We start from the raw sequence: 14,405 nt of genomic DNA on the forward strand, positions 1-14,405 counted from the left end.
TAACTTATAATAGTTACATCATATATAATAGCATAGTTATAATATTAGTATTATATTATAAATAATATTACGTCTAACATATAAATTATATGTAACTTATAACATCTATATAATTTACTATATATTACTTTTTGTTTATCTGTGATATATTTTAATTATTATGTCATTATTATATTTGTTAAATATTATTCATTATCTAAACATGTTTTAAATTAATAAGTTATCAATTTTTTACTGTATTGAATTTTATCGATTTCGGTAATACCGAATATTTTGGTATACCGTTAAAGTGTGGTATACCGTGAAAGTACGGTATACCGAAATTCGGTAAGGTATACCGAAATAAAGGTACGGTAAAGGTTTTGTATATTCTCCATACCGTACTTAAGGTATACCGAACTAAGGTATACCGTAGGTAAAGGTAAGGTAAAGGTTTGAATTTTCTCCATACCGGAGGTAAAGGTAAGGTATAAGGTATGATCGATTTAATAAGGTATACCGTACCGTACCACCCCTATTTATAACTATATTTTAAAGTTCATGTTACATACCAAAAGTGAGTAAACTTCATGTATTTATAACTATAATTTAAAATTCATGTTAAATACCAAAAAATGAATAAGAGCATCAACAATAGGGGCTCAGAAATTGGCTCGAGGCCCCCAATTCCGCACCCGCCCCCATTGCCGTTTTCGCCGGCACGCGAGCCCGCCTCTCCTCTCAGATCCGGGCTCAATTTGGAGAAGGAGAGGGCGCGTGTAATCCACCCACATTTTCAGCCATTTTTAAATATTTAAAAAATAAATAAATAAAAAATGAAAAGAGTCGTTGCTTTGTAGCCGTTTTTTTTTGTTGTTGGTTTTCGGCCGTTGGCCATTTTGTTATTTTTTTCCCCCTTTCTTTCTTCTATAAATTGATTCATGTGTTAGATTTAATGTAAATTTTAATCTAACACATGAATCAATTTATAGAAGAAAGAAAGGGGGGAAATAACAATTAAGATCCAATGAATGTAAATTTTTATATAAAATAAGAATAAAATTAAATAGGAAATGAAAATATTAATTAGAGAGCCAATGGGTGGATTCTCCCATTGTGGAGAGTGGGCTCTTAAATGGTGGGGACCACATTTAAGAGCCACCTTGACTCTCCATTGTGGATGCTCTAAAGTTCATGTATTTATACACCAATTACTTTTTATATAAATAAACTCAAATATTACTTAGAGATAGCCCCTTCTCCAATTCGGAGCTCGAGATTTTCTTTGAGGCTCTTCTGAAAGTCTTAATAATATTAGATGTATGTCCCTATTATATTCCCATATATATTTGCTAAAAGATTTTGCAAGAATATATAAGAAGATAATTAATGTTAAAATTAACTAATACATGAATGTGCGCAGAGATCTATTTATACATTTTGATGCACTAAGAGCAACTCCAATGCTTGTTGCTTAGAGGGGTGTCTTAGGAGTGGGCCCCACCTAAGACACACCTCTCTCCAATGCATTGTGTCTTAGGTGGGTGCTTAGATCCCCATTTCCACAAAATTCATATTTCTACACTTTTATTTTTAAAATTAAAATTTTATTAAAATTAAAATTCTACATTACAATAATTTAAATAAAATTAAAAACATAATTAAAATACGATAATAAAATAAAAAATAACATAATTTCCTAATTTAAATAAGCCCTCGACGCTTGAGCACTTCTTGGACTAGGTGGTTGTGAACGGCCAATTGTGCATCCGTCATACCCGTCGTGTCCTTGTTCAAGAGCTTCATATCCATCTCCTCCCGTTTCATCTCGGCTTGCATTTTTTTGACCTCGGCGATTTCCCCCGTTTTGAGAGCATGCTCCCTCATGCTTTCGGCCACCTTCTCGAGGGCGTCGGAGAACGCCGATCCTCCTCCCGAAGACCCTTCTCCCTTCTTCGCCTTGCCATTGTCTTGCTTTGCCGCTTTTTGGCCTTGGGGTCTCGCCGTGACACTCGGCTCCGAAGAAGTAGTGGTTGCTCCACCATCGGAGCCCTTCGACTTTTTGGCGGAGTGGACATCCCCGGCTTGCGACGTGAATCTTTGGCAGTCACGAAGCACTTTCCAAGCTTTGACGTAGGAGAATTGCTTCTTGAAATTCGCCTCGAACATCGTCTGGGCTTGTTGGAAGATTTGATCGTCGCTCATACCACTCCCCCAATTGTCCTTGCAAGTGTTGTAGAAGCCCTCGAAGAATTTTGTCTCCTTTTGGACACGGGCGAAGTGGGACTTGAGATGGTCCGGCTTTCGCGGCGGCACTCCCGACGTATTGAGCGCGTTGAACTTCTCGGCGATTGCTCCCCAATATTGGAGCAACTTTTGGGAGGTCCCCAAAACAGGATTGTGGGTTGCCTCCGCCCACAATATTGCCACGAGCTCGGACTCCTCGCTAGAATATGCAGCGCGGGTGCCCTTGGATTTCGGCTTCACCTCCTCCGGCTCTTCTTGAACGTTGGCGTTCGCCGCCGGCGTAGGAACATTTCCCGTAGCCAAGACATTGGAGGCTTGTGAAAATGGAGCAAACCCCATCATTGGAAGCCTCGATCCGCCTTGTTGCTCGAGGTATTCATCGAATTCACGATCCATCTTTGGAAATGTAGAAGAGAGAATTGTTGTTGGGAGAGAATTGTAGTTGAAGAAATTGGTGAATTTGAAATAGTGGAAGAGTGGTATTTATAGAAGGGGGAAAAAAAAAAGAAATTCAAAACAGCCGTTGATAAACAACGATCGAATTTTATAAAAAAAAATAAAAAAAATTAAGCAACGGTCGAATTTAAATTCAAAATTAACGATTTTTGATTTTTTTTTAAATTGGGCGCGTCCGAAGGACGCGCCATACTCCCTCATGCCTCGCCCCGGGTCCAGCCTTCGACCTCGCCTCGCATCTGGCCGCGTCTCCAGCGCGCGGTCGTCTCCTTCGACGCGGATCGACCTCGGCTTCGACACAGGTGCTGCAGTTGCTCTAAGAACACCTCAGTCGGGCCTACTACTGAGCTCGAGCCCTACCGACAGAGTCGTCCACCCGCTGGTGCACCGCACGAGCTTAAGGCGAGCTCCAATTTTAGAGTTGGACTTGAAGGAGGAAGAATAAGGCGCGTGCTTGCAAATGAGAACGAAATTAATTACTCACTTCATCTCTTAAATATCGTTTTATGGGATGATGGGACGAGTTTTAATAAAAAAAATTAATAAAAAAAATTAGTTATATATTTGATGAGTGAAAATAAGTTTCACAAAAAGTAAAAATTATAAAGGTAATTGTTGATGGAATTGTTTTCAAAAATATGTCAGGAGGGGAATCTTTTGGGACGAAAAAAAAAATGTTTACTTTAGATTTTTTTAATTAAGGATACATTTGTTTATTTATACAAAAATGTAGGTACATTAGTATATTTTTATTTGTGATATATTTTTATTTTTGAATGTATGATTTTTTTTAACTAAATAAAAAGTACTCATATTTTGCACTGTTAGCTCTAAATTTTATTTTTAATGCACTAAGGTTAATTGATTTTGAATCATCGTTGACTCCATTGAATTTGTTGAAGCTTAATATGAATATGATTATTGATCAATCTAATATAAACACAAAATTTGAATTCTCATTAAAAATAAAAAGTTTGAAAATATATCGAAAAAGACACCTCTGTGCGAAGATTTTCTCATCTCATCTTCATCAGTTTCTCTGCTTCTTCGCAATCCTCCGATGGAACGTCCACCTCATGTTCTTGTGTGCCTTTTCTGCCACGCTGACACGTGTCATTGTACTAATGTCCAAATTATGGACCCCGCACCTCCACTCCACTTCATTCATGCACGACTGCCCCAAACTTTATTTCCAAAAACACCCTTCCAGCATTCATTCATATAACAAAATACTTATGTTCAAAACTTACTATTTTCAGCAAAGATTATAAACCCCCAATTACTATGATCATCTCTAATAGACACGTAAAATAGCGTTAAGCATTACTCACTCTTCTTCTCTCTAAATATGCGTAGTTGATAGTTGTACGAATTTTAATAAAAAATTACTCCATTCATTCTTCAAATAATTTCTTATCCATTTTAAGACATTACCTCAATATTAATAATATTTTATTTATTCTTACTTTTCAACTTTTCATTATTTTCAATATAAATTAATTATAACATCTCTTTACTATTTTCAATACTAATTATGACAATTTTTCTTCATTACTAATACATTTAACAATTTTTTCTTAAAACTCGTACTGTCCCTTACTAGAAAGTTATTTGGGAAACGAATGGAATATTTAAAATATTGATAGTGAAAAAAAAATCTTATATTGAGAATATCGTTAAATAGATTATGAGTAAATAACGTAAATTACAAGAATAAAATTATAAAAATTATGTGTGGATAATATTCAAAAATAGAGTGTGCATAAATTTGGAAAATGTATCAAAAATAAAAGATATGCATAAATATGAGGGACAGAGGAAGTATTATTTTGTCTCCCCACATTCTAATATTGTTTTCTTTTTGCTCTAAAATAGAGATTGTTATAATATTGCGTTAAATCTGACTCAGCAACCCTATAATTTGCTTTATATTGTTTTCTTTTATATATTATTATTATTATTATTTTAAATTATAGTATTTATGTTACATTAATTACAATAAAAACCACTTATTGATCAAAATTAAACTAGATTAATTAAAAAAGCATTTAAATATTATTTTTTGTGATTAATAGAGTACATTGTTGGAGATGAAATTGAAATTCTACGCTATGTAGTGTTAAAGCTGTTATAATAATGAAAATAACTAGAAATGCCCTAAGAGATGGATTGATGGAAATCAATATATGTTAATAAATATGTTTTCAAATATAATTTACTTTTCAATATTTAGTAGATTATTACATAAAAATAAGATTTATTCTATACGCACATTAAATAGCGTTTACATATTATATTATCGTTAAAAAAAATAGGAAAATCATTATTTCGTCACCAATCGGCAATCACACGTATGGTGCCAACCTATGAGAGAAGCAATAAATTGAAAATAGTCAAACCAAGCATAAAAAATCCAGATACAAGAGATCATAAAAGAGATAAATGCTATTGGTTTAAAAAAAAAAGAAGAGATTATGCTACTAAAGCAAACTCCTCCTATTCGTATATAAGTTTGGTCGTGGCTGCTTTATAAGTTTGAACTTTGAAGTCAATCAGCGATTGAATGAATAAATGAGAAGATGAAATAATTCTAGATTTATTATATGGAATATTTAATAGTAATAATAGTGGCAGTTGCGTAATTTTGGAGAAGTAGAGCACCAGAAAAAAAGAGGAGCTGAAATGTTGGTATATTTAAGGAGAATGAGCAACGAACACATGAAAGCTAAGATGTGGTCTACGTCCTTCCACCCACTCATTTTCTCTCTCTCTCTCTCTCTCTCTTTAGAAGTTAAAACAAAACAACCACTACTAAACCCCCCCCTCCAAAATACACCTTCTATGGCGGCCGGGATTTCCGTCGCCACCACTCCGGGGGCCATACTCCGCTCCAGGCACAGCCCGAGGCCAGCTCTGCGGATTCCCCCTTCTCTCCAGAGAATTCACGGGATTTTGAGGTCTGGGAGAAGGAGGCCCAATCTGACGGTTTGTTTCGTTCTGGAGGATGAGAAATTGAGGGCAATTCAGGAGCCAGAAGAAGAAGAAGAAGAGAGTGGTGGAGTTGGGAGGGCGATTTCACTGGCGGAGAGCGTGGCGGAGAAGGTGGCGGAGAAGTTGGCGAGGAAGAAATCGGAGCGATTTACGTATTTGGTGGCGGCCGTAATGTCGAGTTTTGGGATTACTTCCATGGCTATCATGGCTGTTTATTATAGATTTGCCTGGCACATGGAGGTACATCTCCTCTCCCTTTTTTGTATTAATTGGTTTAATATCTGAATTTAATCGAGTGTGGCGCAGGGTGGGGAGATACCTTACACAGAAATGTTTGGTACATTTGCTCTCTCCGTTGGTGCTGCCGTAAGTTGCATCATTGGCAATTCACCATTATTTCAATTTCAATTATATACAGAATTAAATTCATACTAGTATTTATTTTCAGGTGGGAATGGAGTTCTGGGCTAGATGGGCACATAAAGCTCTGTGGCACGCTTCATTATGGCATATGCACGAGGTTTGTTAAATTGTATAGTCAGCAGCAACAAGAAAGGGTCCCATCCCATCCCATTCCATGATTTTCTTTTTATTTTTTTCGATTGCAGTCGCATCATAAACCAAGAGAAGGACCTTTCGAACTTAACGACGTCTTCGCCATAATTAACGCCGTTCCAGCCATCGCCCTCCTCTCCTACGGTTTCTTCCACACAGGCCTCGTTCCCGGCCTCTGCTTCGGCGCCGTGAGCATCCCATCCTCTCTGTTCACGCTCCACTCGATTCCTTAATTATCACTTGTTCACTCACGGGGATTTGGATTGATGCAGGGCCTGGGAATCACGGTGTTTGGTATAGCCTACATGTTCGTCCACGACGGCCTCGTGCACCGGAGATTCCCGGTGGGGCCCATCGCGGAGGTGCCCTATTTTAGAAGAGTAGCTTCGGCTCACCAGGTGTGAATCCATTAATGTTATGATTATTGTAATGGGAGACCTTCCTTTTCTTTGTGTAATTAATTGATCTTGTTTGATTTTGCTGTCTCGGAATTCAGATTCATCACACGGACAAGTTTAACGGCGTTCCATATGGCCTGTTCCTCGGACCTAAGGTTAATTCATTTTATTAATTTTGGTAATTTTTTTTTGTTTAATTTTGTTGGGATTCGATTATCTGATTGAGATCGTTTCTGCAGGAACTTGAAGAGGTAGGAGGGCTCCCAGAGTTGGAGGAAGAAATTAACAGAAGAATTAAATTGTCCAAGAACTCCAGATGAATTTTTTGTTTTGTTTTTGTTTCTTTGTAGAAAAGAAGTTGGCATATTTTGAAGCAAATGAAATGAATGATTTTTGACTTAGAGGCTGTTCGAGAAATCTTATTATTTTATTTTAAAGAGCTTATAAATTTAATAATTTATGAAATGTTTCAAGAGTTTGTTAGATATAATTTCTCAAAAATTTATAAATAATCAAAGTGTTAGGATAATTGAGATTATACAATAGATATAGAATTTTGTTAAATAGAGAAGTATTTATTTGAAAGAAAAAAAATACTAAAAAAAACTTGAAAAAATATAGTACTATAATAAAAATAACAAATTGTATCATATTTGTTAAATAATTATGGCATATAAGATTATAAAAAATACTCTCTATCTCACAAAAACATGAATCTTTTGTCAGTTTGGATCGTCTCATAAAAACATGAACATTTTAATTTTTGCACATTATTCTACCACAATTTGTTTGTTATTTTATCTCTACTTTTCATAAAGTGGGACTTCTTTTCTATTTACAATACATTTTTATCTAATATTTATTCAAAACTCGTGCCATTTACAAATTTTCATGTTTTTGTGAGACAGATGGAGTATAAGTTTGATAGATGATCTTATTTTTAGAGAGCTTATAAATTATTAAATTTTATTTTTACAATTTATAAGTAAATATTTTGAAAAAACTTCTTAACAAATTTATAAATTATTTTAAATAACTTACAATTTCAATCAAACATCTTCTTCATATTGGTCTTCAGGTATGGAAAACTAAAAGGTTTTGAAAGATTAATAATGTGATATTACACATAGATATCCAATATTTTTTGGCATCAAAATTATGAGGGCGAAATTTACTTGTTATCTCTAGAAAAAGTTGGAGCAAGAGTAGTAGTTTCGAGAGACTAGCTATGTGTTGGCTGTCATTTTTGGCCTTGTGTTTTCTGACAATGGTTCCAAGAATTTGATATGGGAATGCGATTGTTGTCTGCATCTGCATCTGCATGTGCCACTTGATTTTCTTTTTCTTGTGAACTTCATTAATTCATCCCATGTATGAATTGCCCCCTTTACCTTTTTTGTTTGGAAACTACCTTTGTCGTCTTTATTATTTTAATAAATTGGTTAGGAATTCAAATCCAAATTTGTTTATATAACATAAATTTAAATTTAATGTAAACTTTTAATATGCATACAACTCTATAAATCTCTTTGTATGAATTAAAATATGCCATTTTAAAGTCATTAACTCGTATAGAGCATCTCCTATAATTAAAAAAAAAAAAAAAAAAAACTCGTATAGAGCATAAAAGAATGAAGCTTAAAGCAAATTATGCAATCAACAACGTCAACAAAGATTAACACAAACCATTGGCAGGGGCGAAGCAAAACTTTGGCAGTCCAAGACTCCAAGAAACTTATCTTCTCCTTTTTTTTTTTTGAGGGTTTCAGTTGTAATTTTTGTTATATTCTCCATTTTTTAATTATATAAATATAATTTTATTCGTTCAAATTTATTTCTAATTGCATTAGGTATTTGGTTTGAGTGATAAGCCATGACCGATATAATAATTCACCTTAATCAAGTGTTTGGTTTACATGATTGGACCGTAATTGATAACTCGGTCTGCAACTAATTATTGAAACACAAATACTCATGTGCAACTGGTTGTCAGAATGACACTACTTTATTCGGGAAATGACATTTAAACATTTTCGAATGACACTACTTTAAAGTCATTAACTCGTATAGAGCATCTCCTACATGATGAAAAATATATTATAGTTAAAAAATATTTGTAGCATGATTGTTGTATATAAAATTATGAAAAAAAAGATTGGAGTTTTCTGAAAAGTTTACTTTTAAATTGGAATGAATTTATAAATTCTAAAACAATATATAAAGTGTTTTAGCATGAATGGGAATGGCGTATGGCATGGGCCACGTGGGATATGCGGGCAATATCGTAAGCAAGCGAAGAACAGCACACAAATAACACACTTTCTGTTTGTCGTAAAAATGGTAATTAGATATATTTCACGATTCAAATAACACCACGGAACCAAAATTGGACCTTATACTGAAATTAGGCCACGTAGGATATGCTGACCCAAACAAAGTCGATTCCATTGGTGAAAAAGTAATCCCAAACAATGGAGAAATTTACTTACTTCTCTAACTCTAATTTTATCCATTTTGAGAAGTTAAATTACGTTTGGACTTCAACTTATTTAGATGATAGTTGTTCAAGATTAGCATATAAACTAGTACGCTCTCCCGTGCGATGCACGGGTTACGATTACACTAAAACATCGATATAACTAAATTAATAGCCATCATTTAATATAATAATTTTGGCTCGTAAAAGTCCAAATCGTATATTATTAAATTGTTATATAAATAAATAAATAATTTGTACACATAATTAAATTAATATATATATAATATTTTAAATTCTAATTTTAAAATATATAACTAATATTTTATTTACAAATTCATATCAAAATTAATACAAATTTCCTCCTCCTTAATTGCATTAAAAATTATTGTAGTTTAAATAATTATATTTAAAAATCACGTAAACTTTTTTAAAAGGAAAAAAATGAAATATGCTTATGTTTGTCACCAATAAACGAAAATACAATGAAAATAGAGTACGATATTCAACATTATAGATAAATGAGAGCGAACAAAAATTAATTTTAATATTTTAATCAATCATAACTTAATAATCTCAATTTTATTTTTTATAATTTTTATATCAAATTAAAGATCTTTTTACAATCTTTAATTTAACATCCATTTGCATTATTTTTATAATAGAAATTAATGATTTTTTAAAAAGAATTAAAAAAAAGATATAAAATTTGAAGGGAAAGTTTATGAGGAGAGAGAAAAATTGGAGGTAAACAAACTCCTCTTTTATACTTCCTCCGTCCCAATGAAAGCGGTGCGTATTCCTTTTTAAATCGTCCCAACGAAAGTGGTGCATTTTTTTCGGTAATAATTTTACACTACAAACAATGTGGCCCCACACACCTTTACACATTTTTACACTGCAATCTTATTCTCCTTAAATTCCGTGGCGAAAAGAAGAGCACCGCTTTCGTTGGGACGGAGGGAGTATTATATATAGATTATTATTTCAATAATGGTGTTATTGATGAGTCGTAAGTTTATATGTGCCAAGTAATTTGAATAAATATGACAATATTTATCTTTATATGCATTTAAATTTTAATTTGTGTTGCTTTACAAACAATTTTTTTTATTTTTTTTATCAATCGATTAGTGGAAAAACATGGGTTGAACATGATATAATTGTCATTCATTTTTAAATAATATACATGATCTTTTTAAATTTAAATAGACGTGCTATTATAAAATTAAGCAGTTCAATTTATTTTTTTATTTTTAAATAGTATCAATACTGATTCTCCAATTAATAATTTTTCAATGAGCCATTTTGATGTTTAATATATAGTAAATGCAATCTAATATAATATTTAATTAAAAATAGTAGTAGTAGATATGTTAATACAAATAAATATAAAAACAATAAAACATAATTAAAGATTTAATAAATTTAAACCATTTCTGAAATATATTAAATGACGATTTTATAAAAAAAGAAAAGAAAAAACCAAAAAAAAAACCCTTGAAAGCACAGAAGGAGCAGACTAAGGGCCGAACCTCATTAAAACCTTTTCACTGAAAACCCAGTGGGGGAAACCATTTCTGAAATATAATTTTTAAGATGATATAATTTATTATTCAGCTATAAATTTATATTAAATTAATTTAAATTCTACTCTAAAAACAATACTTTTAAATTGAAGAGCTTTGAAATGAGCTAATATGATTTAAAAAAATACTAACGTGACTTCAATATTAAAAAAAAGAGTGGAGAGTGGAGAGAGGAAATAGGAGAGAGGAGAGAGGAATAAATTAATTTTATGATTTCAAACTATTATAATTTTTTTATGTCAATTTTTTTAAATATAATTTTTATATCAAATTAAAGATATTGTCACGATCTTTAATTTAACATCCATATTGAATATTTTTCACGAATCAAATTTGATGATTTCTAGAAAATAATCAAAAGAAAAAAGAGAAATGAGATAAAATTTGGTAAAAATCATATACTAATAAAGATGGTGAGAGAAACGTGTGAGATGAGGGAGTTAGGAGAGAGAAAGTGTGATAAAATGAGTGATAGAAGGAGAGAGAAAATCTGGCGGTAAAAAGTTACCGTTAAAAACTGGTGTTTCATATATATATAGATTTCGTATATTTAAGATGATGAAACGTGTCCTAGCCCTCAAAGACCTTTTAAATAGTCTCCATTATTTCTGAACTCTTTTTTTCATAATGAAACTCTCTACAGTCAAGTTATTATTATTTTTATTCTCTTTATTTTTAATGTACTTTTCAATTCAATTAAAATTAAATTTAACAACATAAATTTCATTAAATTAAAAATTAAAATTAAAAGTTACATTAATTTGTAAAAATTCAATAATTAAAAAAACATTACAATAATTTTTAGAAAATAAACTAGGACTCGATAGGACCAAATCATATCCAAATATATTCGATTCAATTATTTTGGGGGCGAGCGTGCAAAATGAAATAATGGAGAAGATAAAAATGGAGATCTGGGGTAATTAGTGAAAAGTAGGATAGGTAGTTATAGAAAAAATTAGGGTTAATTATGCCAAAAACCATGAACTATACTCCAATTTTCAATTTTTTCATGAACTTTTTTTTTTATCAAAAATTCCCTGAACTTAATGTGTTGAACAATTTTTCCATACTTTTTTCTCCGGTGAAGCTCCGGGCTGACTTGTTGCCTACGTGGTAATATCGAGCTGACGTGGCGTCTATTTGGACTAAAAATTGACACTTGAAAAAAAAAACAAAAAATCATTCTCTTTCTCTTCCCCCCTTCCATGTCCGGCAAACACCACTGCCCCACCAGATCCGCTGCCCCCCTCTCTCCACCGCCCACCACCTTTCCTCCTCCATGTCCGACGGACTCCTCCTCCACGTCAGAAACAGTTACACATGTATTCTCTTCGTTTGCGCGGTGGTGGTCAGGTTGTTGTCCAATCAAAGCGCAGGGGAGGTGTAAGAAGATGGGGGATCTGGAGCTCTGCGGCGACAGCCCTATGGCTGTGCAGTCGTCGGACTTCAAGGAGAGGGGGTAGGGTTTACAGCAGGGCAGAGTAGAGCAGAACAGAGTAGAATAGAGCAGAGTATAGAAGAGTAGAGCAGAGTAGAGCATAGTAGAGCAGAGCAGAGCAGAATAGAGCATAGTAGAGCAGAGCAGAGCAGAATAGAGCATAGTAGAGCAAAGCAGAGCATAATAGAGCATAGTAGAGTAGAGCAGAGCATAATAGAGCAGCGTTGGCTCTTCGTCAATGGTCGTCCGACCGAGAAAGCGAGAAAGGAGGGAAGAAAGAGGGCGAAAGTAGATCCGGCGCCCCAGCCTTAATTTCGTCTCCCCCGTTTCCCCCACCCCCAAACCTTAATTTCACCTCCTTCCACCCGCCGCCGCACCAGATTTGGCGCCCCTGCCGCCGCCCACCCCCTCAGATCCACCCCTCTATCCAAAATCGAAGAGACGTCAATTATTGCGATAAGGTTAGCGTCCGGCGCCGCACGAGAACGGGCAATAGCAAACCAGCACCGCGCGAGGTCGCTGCTACAAACCAGTATGCCGCTGCACTGCATCTCCGGCACTGATCCTCCGCCTTCGCCTCCGCCGATTTTCTCCGCCTTCGCCTCCGTTGAAATTAGGGCTCAGAAAGGGGGGCTAATGTTAAACGACGTCGTTTACCTCCAATTAAACGACGTCGTTCCAATTCTCCGCCGGCGATGCCATATCATATATCCGGTCACTTAAAACATGCCATGTCAGCTATGAATTTGGGGATTCTTGAAAGTTATGGAAAAATTGTTCAACACATTAAGTTTAGGGAATTTTTGATAAAAAAAAAAAGTTCATGGAAAAGTTGGAAATTGGGGTATAGTTCATGGTTTTTGGCGTAATTAACCCAAAAAATTAGGGATTAAAAAAATGTACTCCCTCCTTTCCGTAAGAGTGTATCACATTTTCCATTTTCGTTCGTGCCATAAGAATGTATCACTTCCATTTTGGGACATAGCCCCACTTTCTCTTTTTAACCACAACCACTAATTTTTACAGAATCTCACAATCAATTCAACCACAACCACTCATTTCTACTCAACACATTATCTACCAACTTTTTCTTAAAATCCATGTCGTTCCATATGCGATATGTTGGGAACTTAATGGAAGGTGCCTACTAATGTCCATTCAGAGGCTCTTAACAATATCAAGAATGCAGTCTTTGGTTTGTATGGTCAGAAACCTTAGCTTTCTTTTATGTACTTATAAGAAGTCTTTTACTGGTCATGTAATTCAAACTGTTGTCTCGACAGTTATTTTCTTATAATGAAAAGAACTTCTTTTGATCTCAACCTGAAGACAATGACTCTTTGTTCAGGCTCTGATTAATGTTTTTCTGTCTTTTCCTCGTTCTGTTTTAGAACTGTTGTGTTCTTTCTCTAAGTACAAGTTTTTAGGTTCTATTTACTTTGAGATAGACGAGGGAGCTTGAAAAGCTGAAAACGCGTCCGGCGATATGCGTTGACTATCGGATTTCACCTCCGATCCGACGTCCAGCCCGTCCCCACAGCCATCCGGCGTTCGCCCCCTCCACCCACGACGTCTCCCTGCTGCCACTGGAGAAGGTCCGCTCCCGCTGCCGCCGCTGAAGAAGCTCTGCCGTCCGCCGCAGAAGAACTCACAGCGACCGCTGCCCGACGTCCAGCCCGTCCCCACAGCCATCCGGCGTTCGTCCCCTCCGCCCACGACGTCTCCCTGCTGCCACTGGAGAAGGTCCGCCCCCGCTGCCGCCGCTGAAGAAGCTCTGCCGTCCGCCGCAGAAGAACTCCGCGACCGCTCCCCCCGAGTGGAAGCTCGATCTGCACCAGACGCCCAGCACTGCGTCGGCGCAGCAGACGGCCGCAGCTCTGCTCGGAGCCGACCTGCGTTTCTGGTGGCCAAACTCTGGTGGCCGGATCCGACAGCGTGGTGGACCGATCTGGTGGCTTCCAACCTCCACAAACAAGGTCCCAAAAACAGCACACCAGCTGTTTGACAAAAAGCACCAAAGACTGATTTTGCTATGCGTCTTGTTTAGCTGCTGTCTGTTTGCTTTTCTGGCTCTTGCTGCAGGAGTTTTTTGGTACCACATGACTTCTCCGGGAGGTCTGAATCTCCCAATAGTTTCGAACAATTTTGCCTGCAATAATTCCCCGAGGAATGACTTCACAAAGACTGGTGCGGGCTTGGCTGGCGGTAACGGAGCAGATTCTGCTTTTGTGGAGGAACGAGAAATTGCTATACCTAACGCCACAGCTATCTCA

At 35.5% G+C, this 14,405-nt stretch overlaps 2 protein-coding genes across 3 annotated transcripts in view; one reads left to right on the top strand and one right to left on the bottom strand.

The window, feature by feature from the left end:
• Window positions 1-12,951, bottom strand: part of LOC130993427 (protein SGT1 homolog) — a 77,681-nt gene extending 64,730 nt beyond the window's left edge. Inside the window, exon 1 of the mRNA XM_057918308.1 lies at window positions 12,918-12,951. The gene's annotated coding sequence lies outside the window, so the exon portion shown is untranslated. The remainder of the gene's footprint in view (window positions 1-12,917) is intronic.
• On the top strand, window positions 5,143-7,027 carry LOC130993429 (beta-carotene hydroxylase 2, chloroplastic-like). Of its 2 annotated transcripts, XM_057918311.1 has the most exons (7): window positions 5,143-5,913; window positions 5,980-6,039; window positions 6,122-6,193; window positions 6,282-6,416; window positions 6,501-6,626; window positions 6,725-6,781; window positions 6,866-7,027. In XM_057918311.1, exons 1-7 carry the CDS (start codon window positions 5,365-5,367, stop codon window positions 6,944-6,946), a joined length of 1,080 nt encoding a protein of 359 aa, XP_057774294.1. In that variant the 5' UTR covers window positions 5,143-5,364; the 3' UTR covers window positions 6,947-7,027. The 2 variants fall into 2 exon arrangements, with proteins under 2 accessions (XP_057774294.1, XP_057774293.1); XM_057918310.1 differs by lacking the exon at window positions 5,980-6,039 and having other exon boundaries at window positions 5,245-5,913.
• Window positions 12,952-14,405: the final 1,454 nt, after the last annotated feature.

Source organism: Salvia miltiorrhiza, chromosome 7 (genome assembly GCF_028751815.1).
Source record: "Salvia miltiorrhiza cultivar Shanhuang (shh) chromosome 7, IMPLAD_Smil_shh, whole genome shotgun sequence".
NCBI classification, from domain to species: Eukaryota; Viridiplantae; Streptophyta; class Magnoliopsida; order Lamiales; family Lamiaceae; genus Salvia; species Salvia miltiorrhiza.

Coding starts and splice junctions, on each gene's coding strand:
- LOC130993429 (XM_057918311.1), top strand. CDS start 5,365: ATGTTGGTATATTTAAGGAGAATGAGCAACGAACACATGAAAGCTAAG. Junction 6,040..6,121: donor CTCTCTCCGTTGGTGCTGCC/GTAAGTTGCATC, acceptor ATTTATTTTCAG/GTGGGAATGGAGTTCTGGGC. Junction 6,627..6,724: donor GAGTAGCTTCGGCTCACCAG/GTGTGAATCCAT, acceptor CTCGGAATTCAG/ATTCATCACACGGACAAGTT.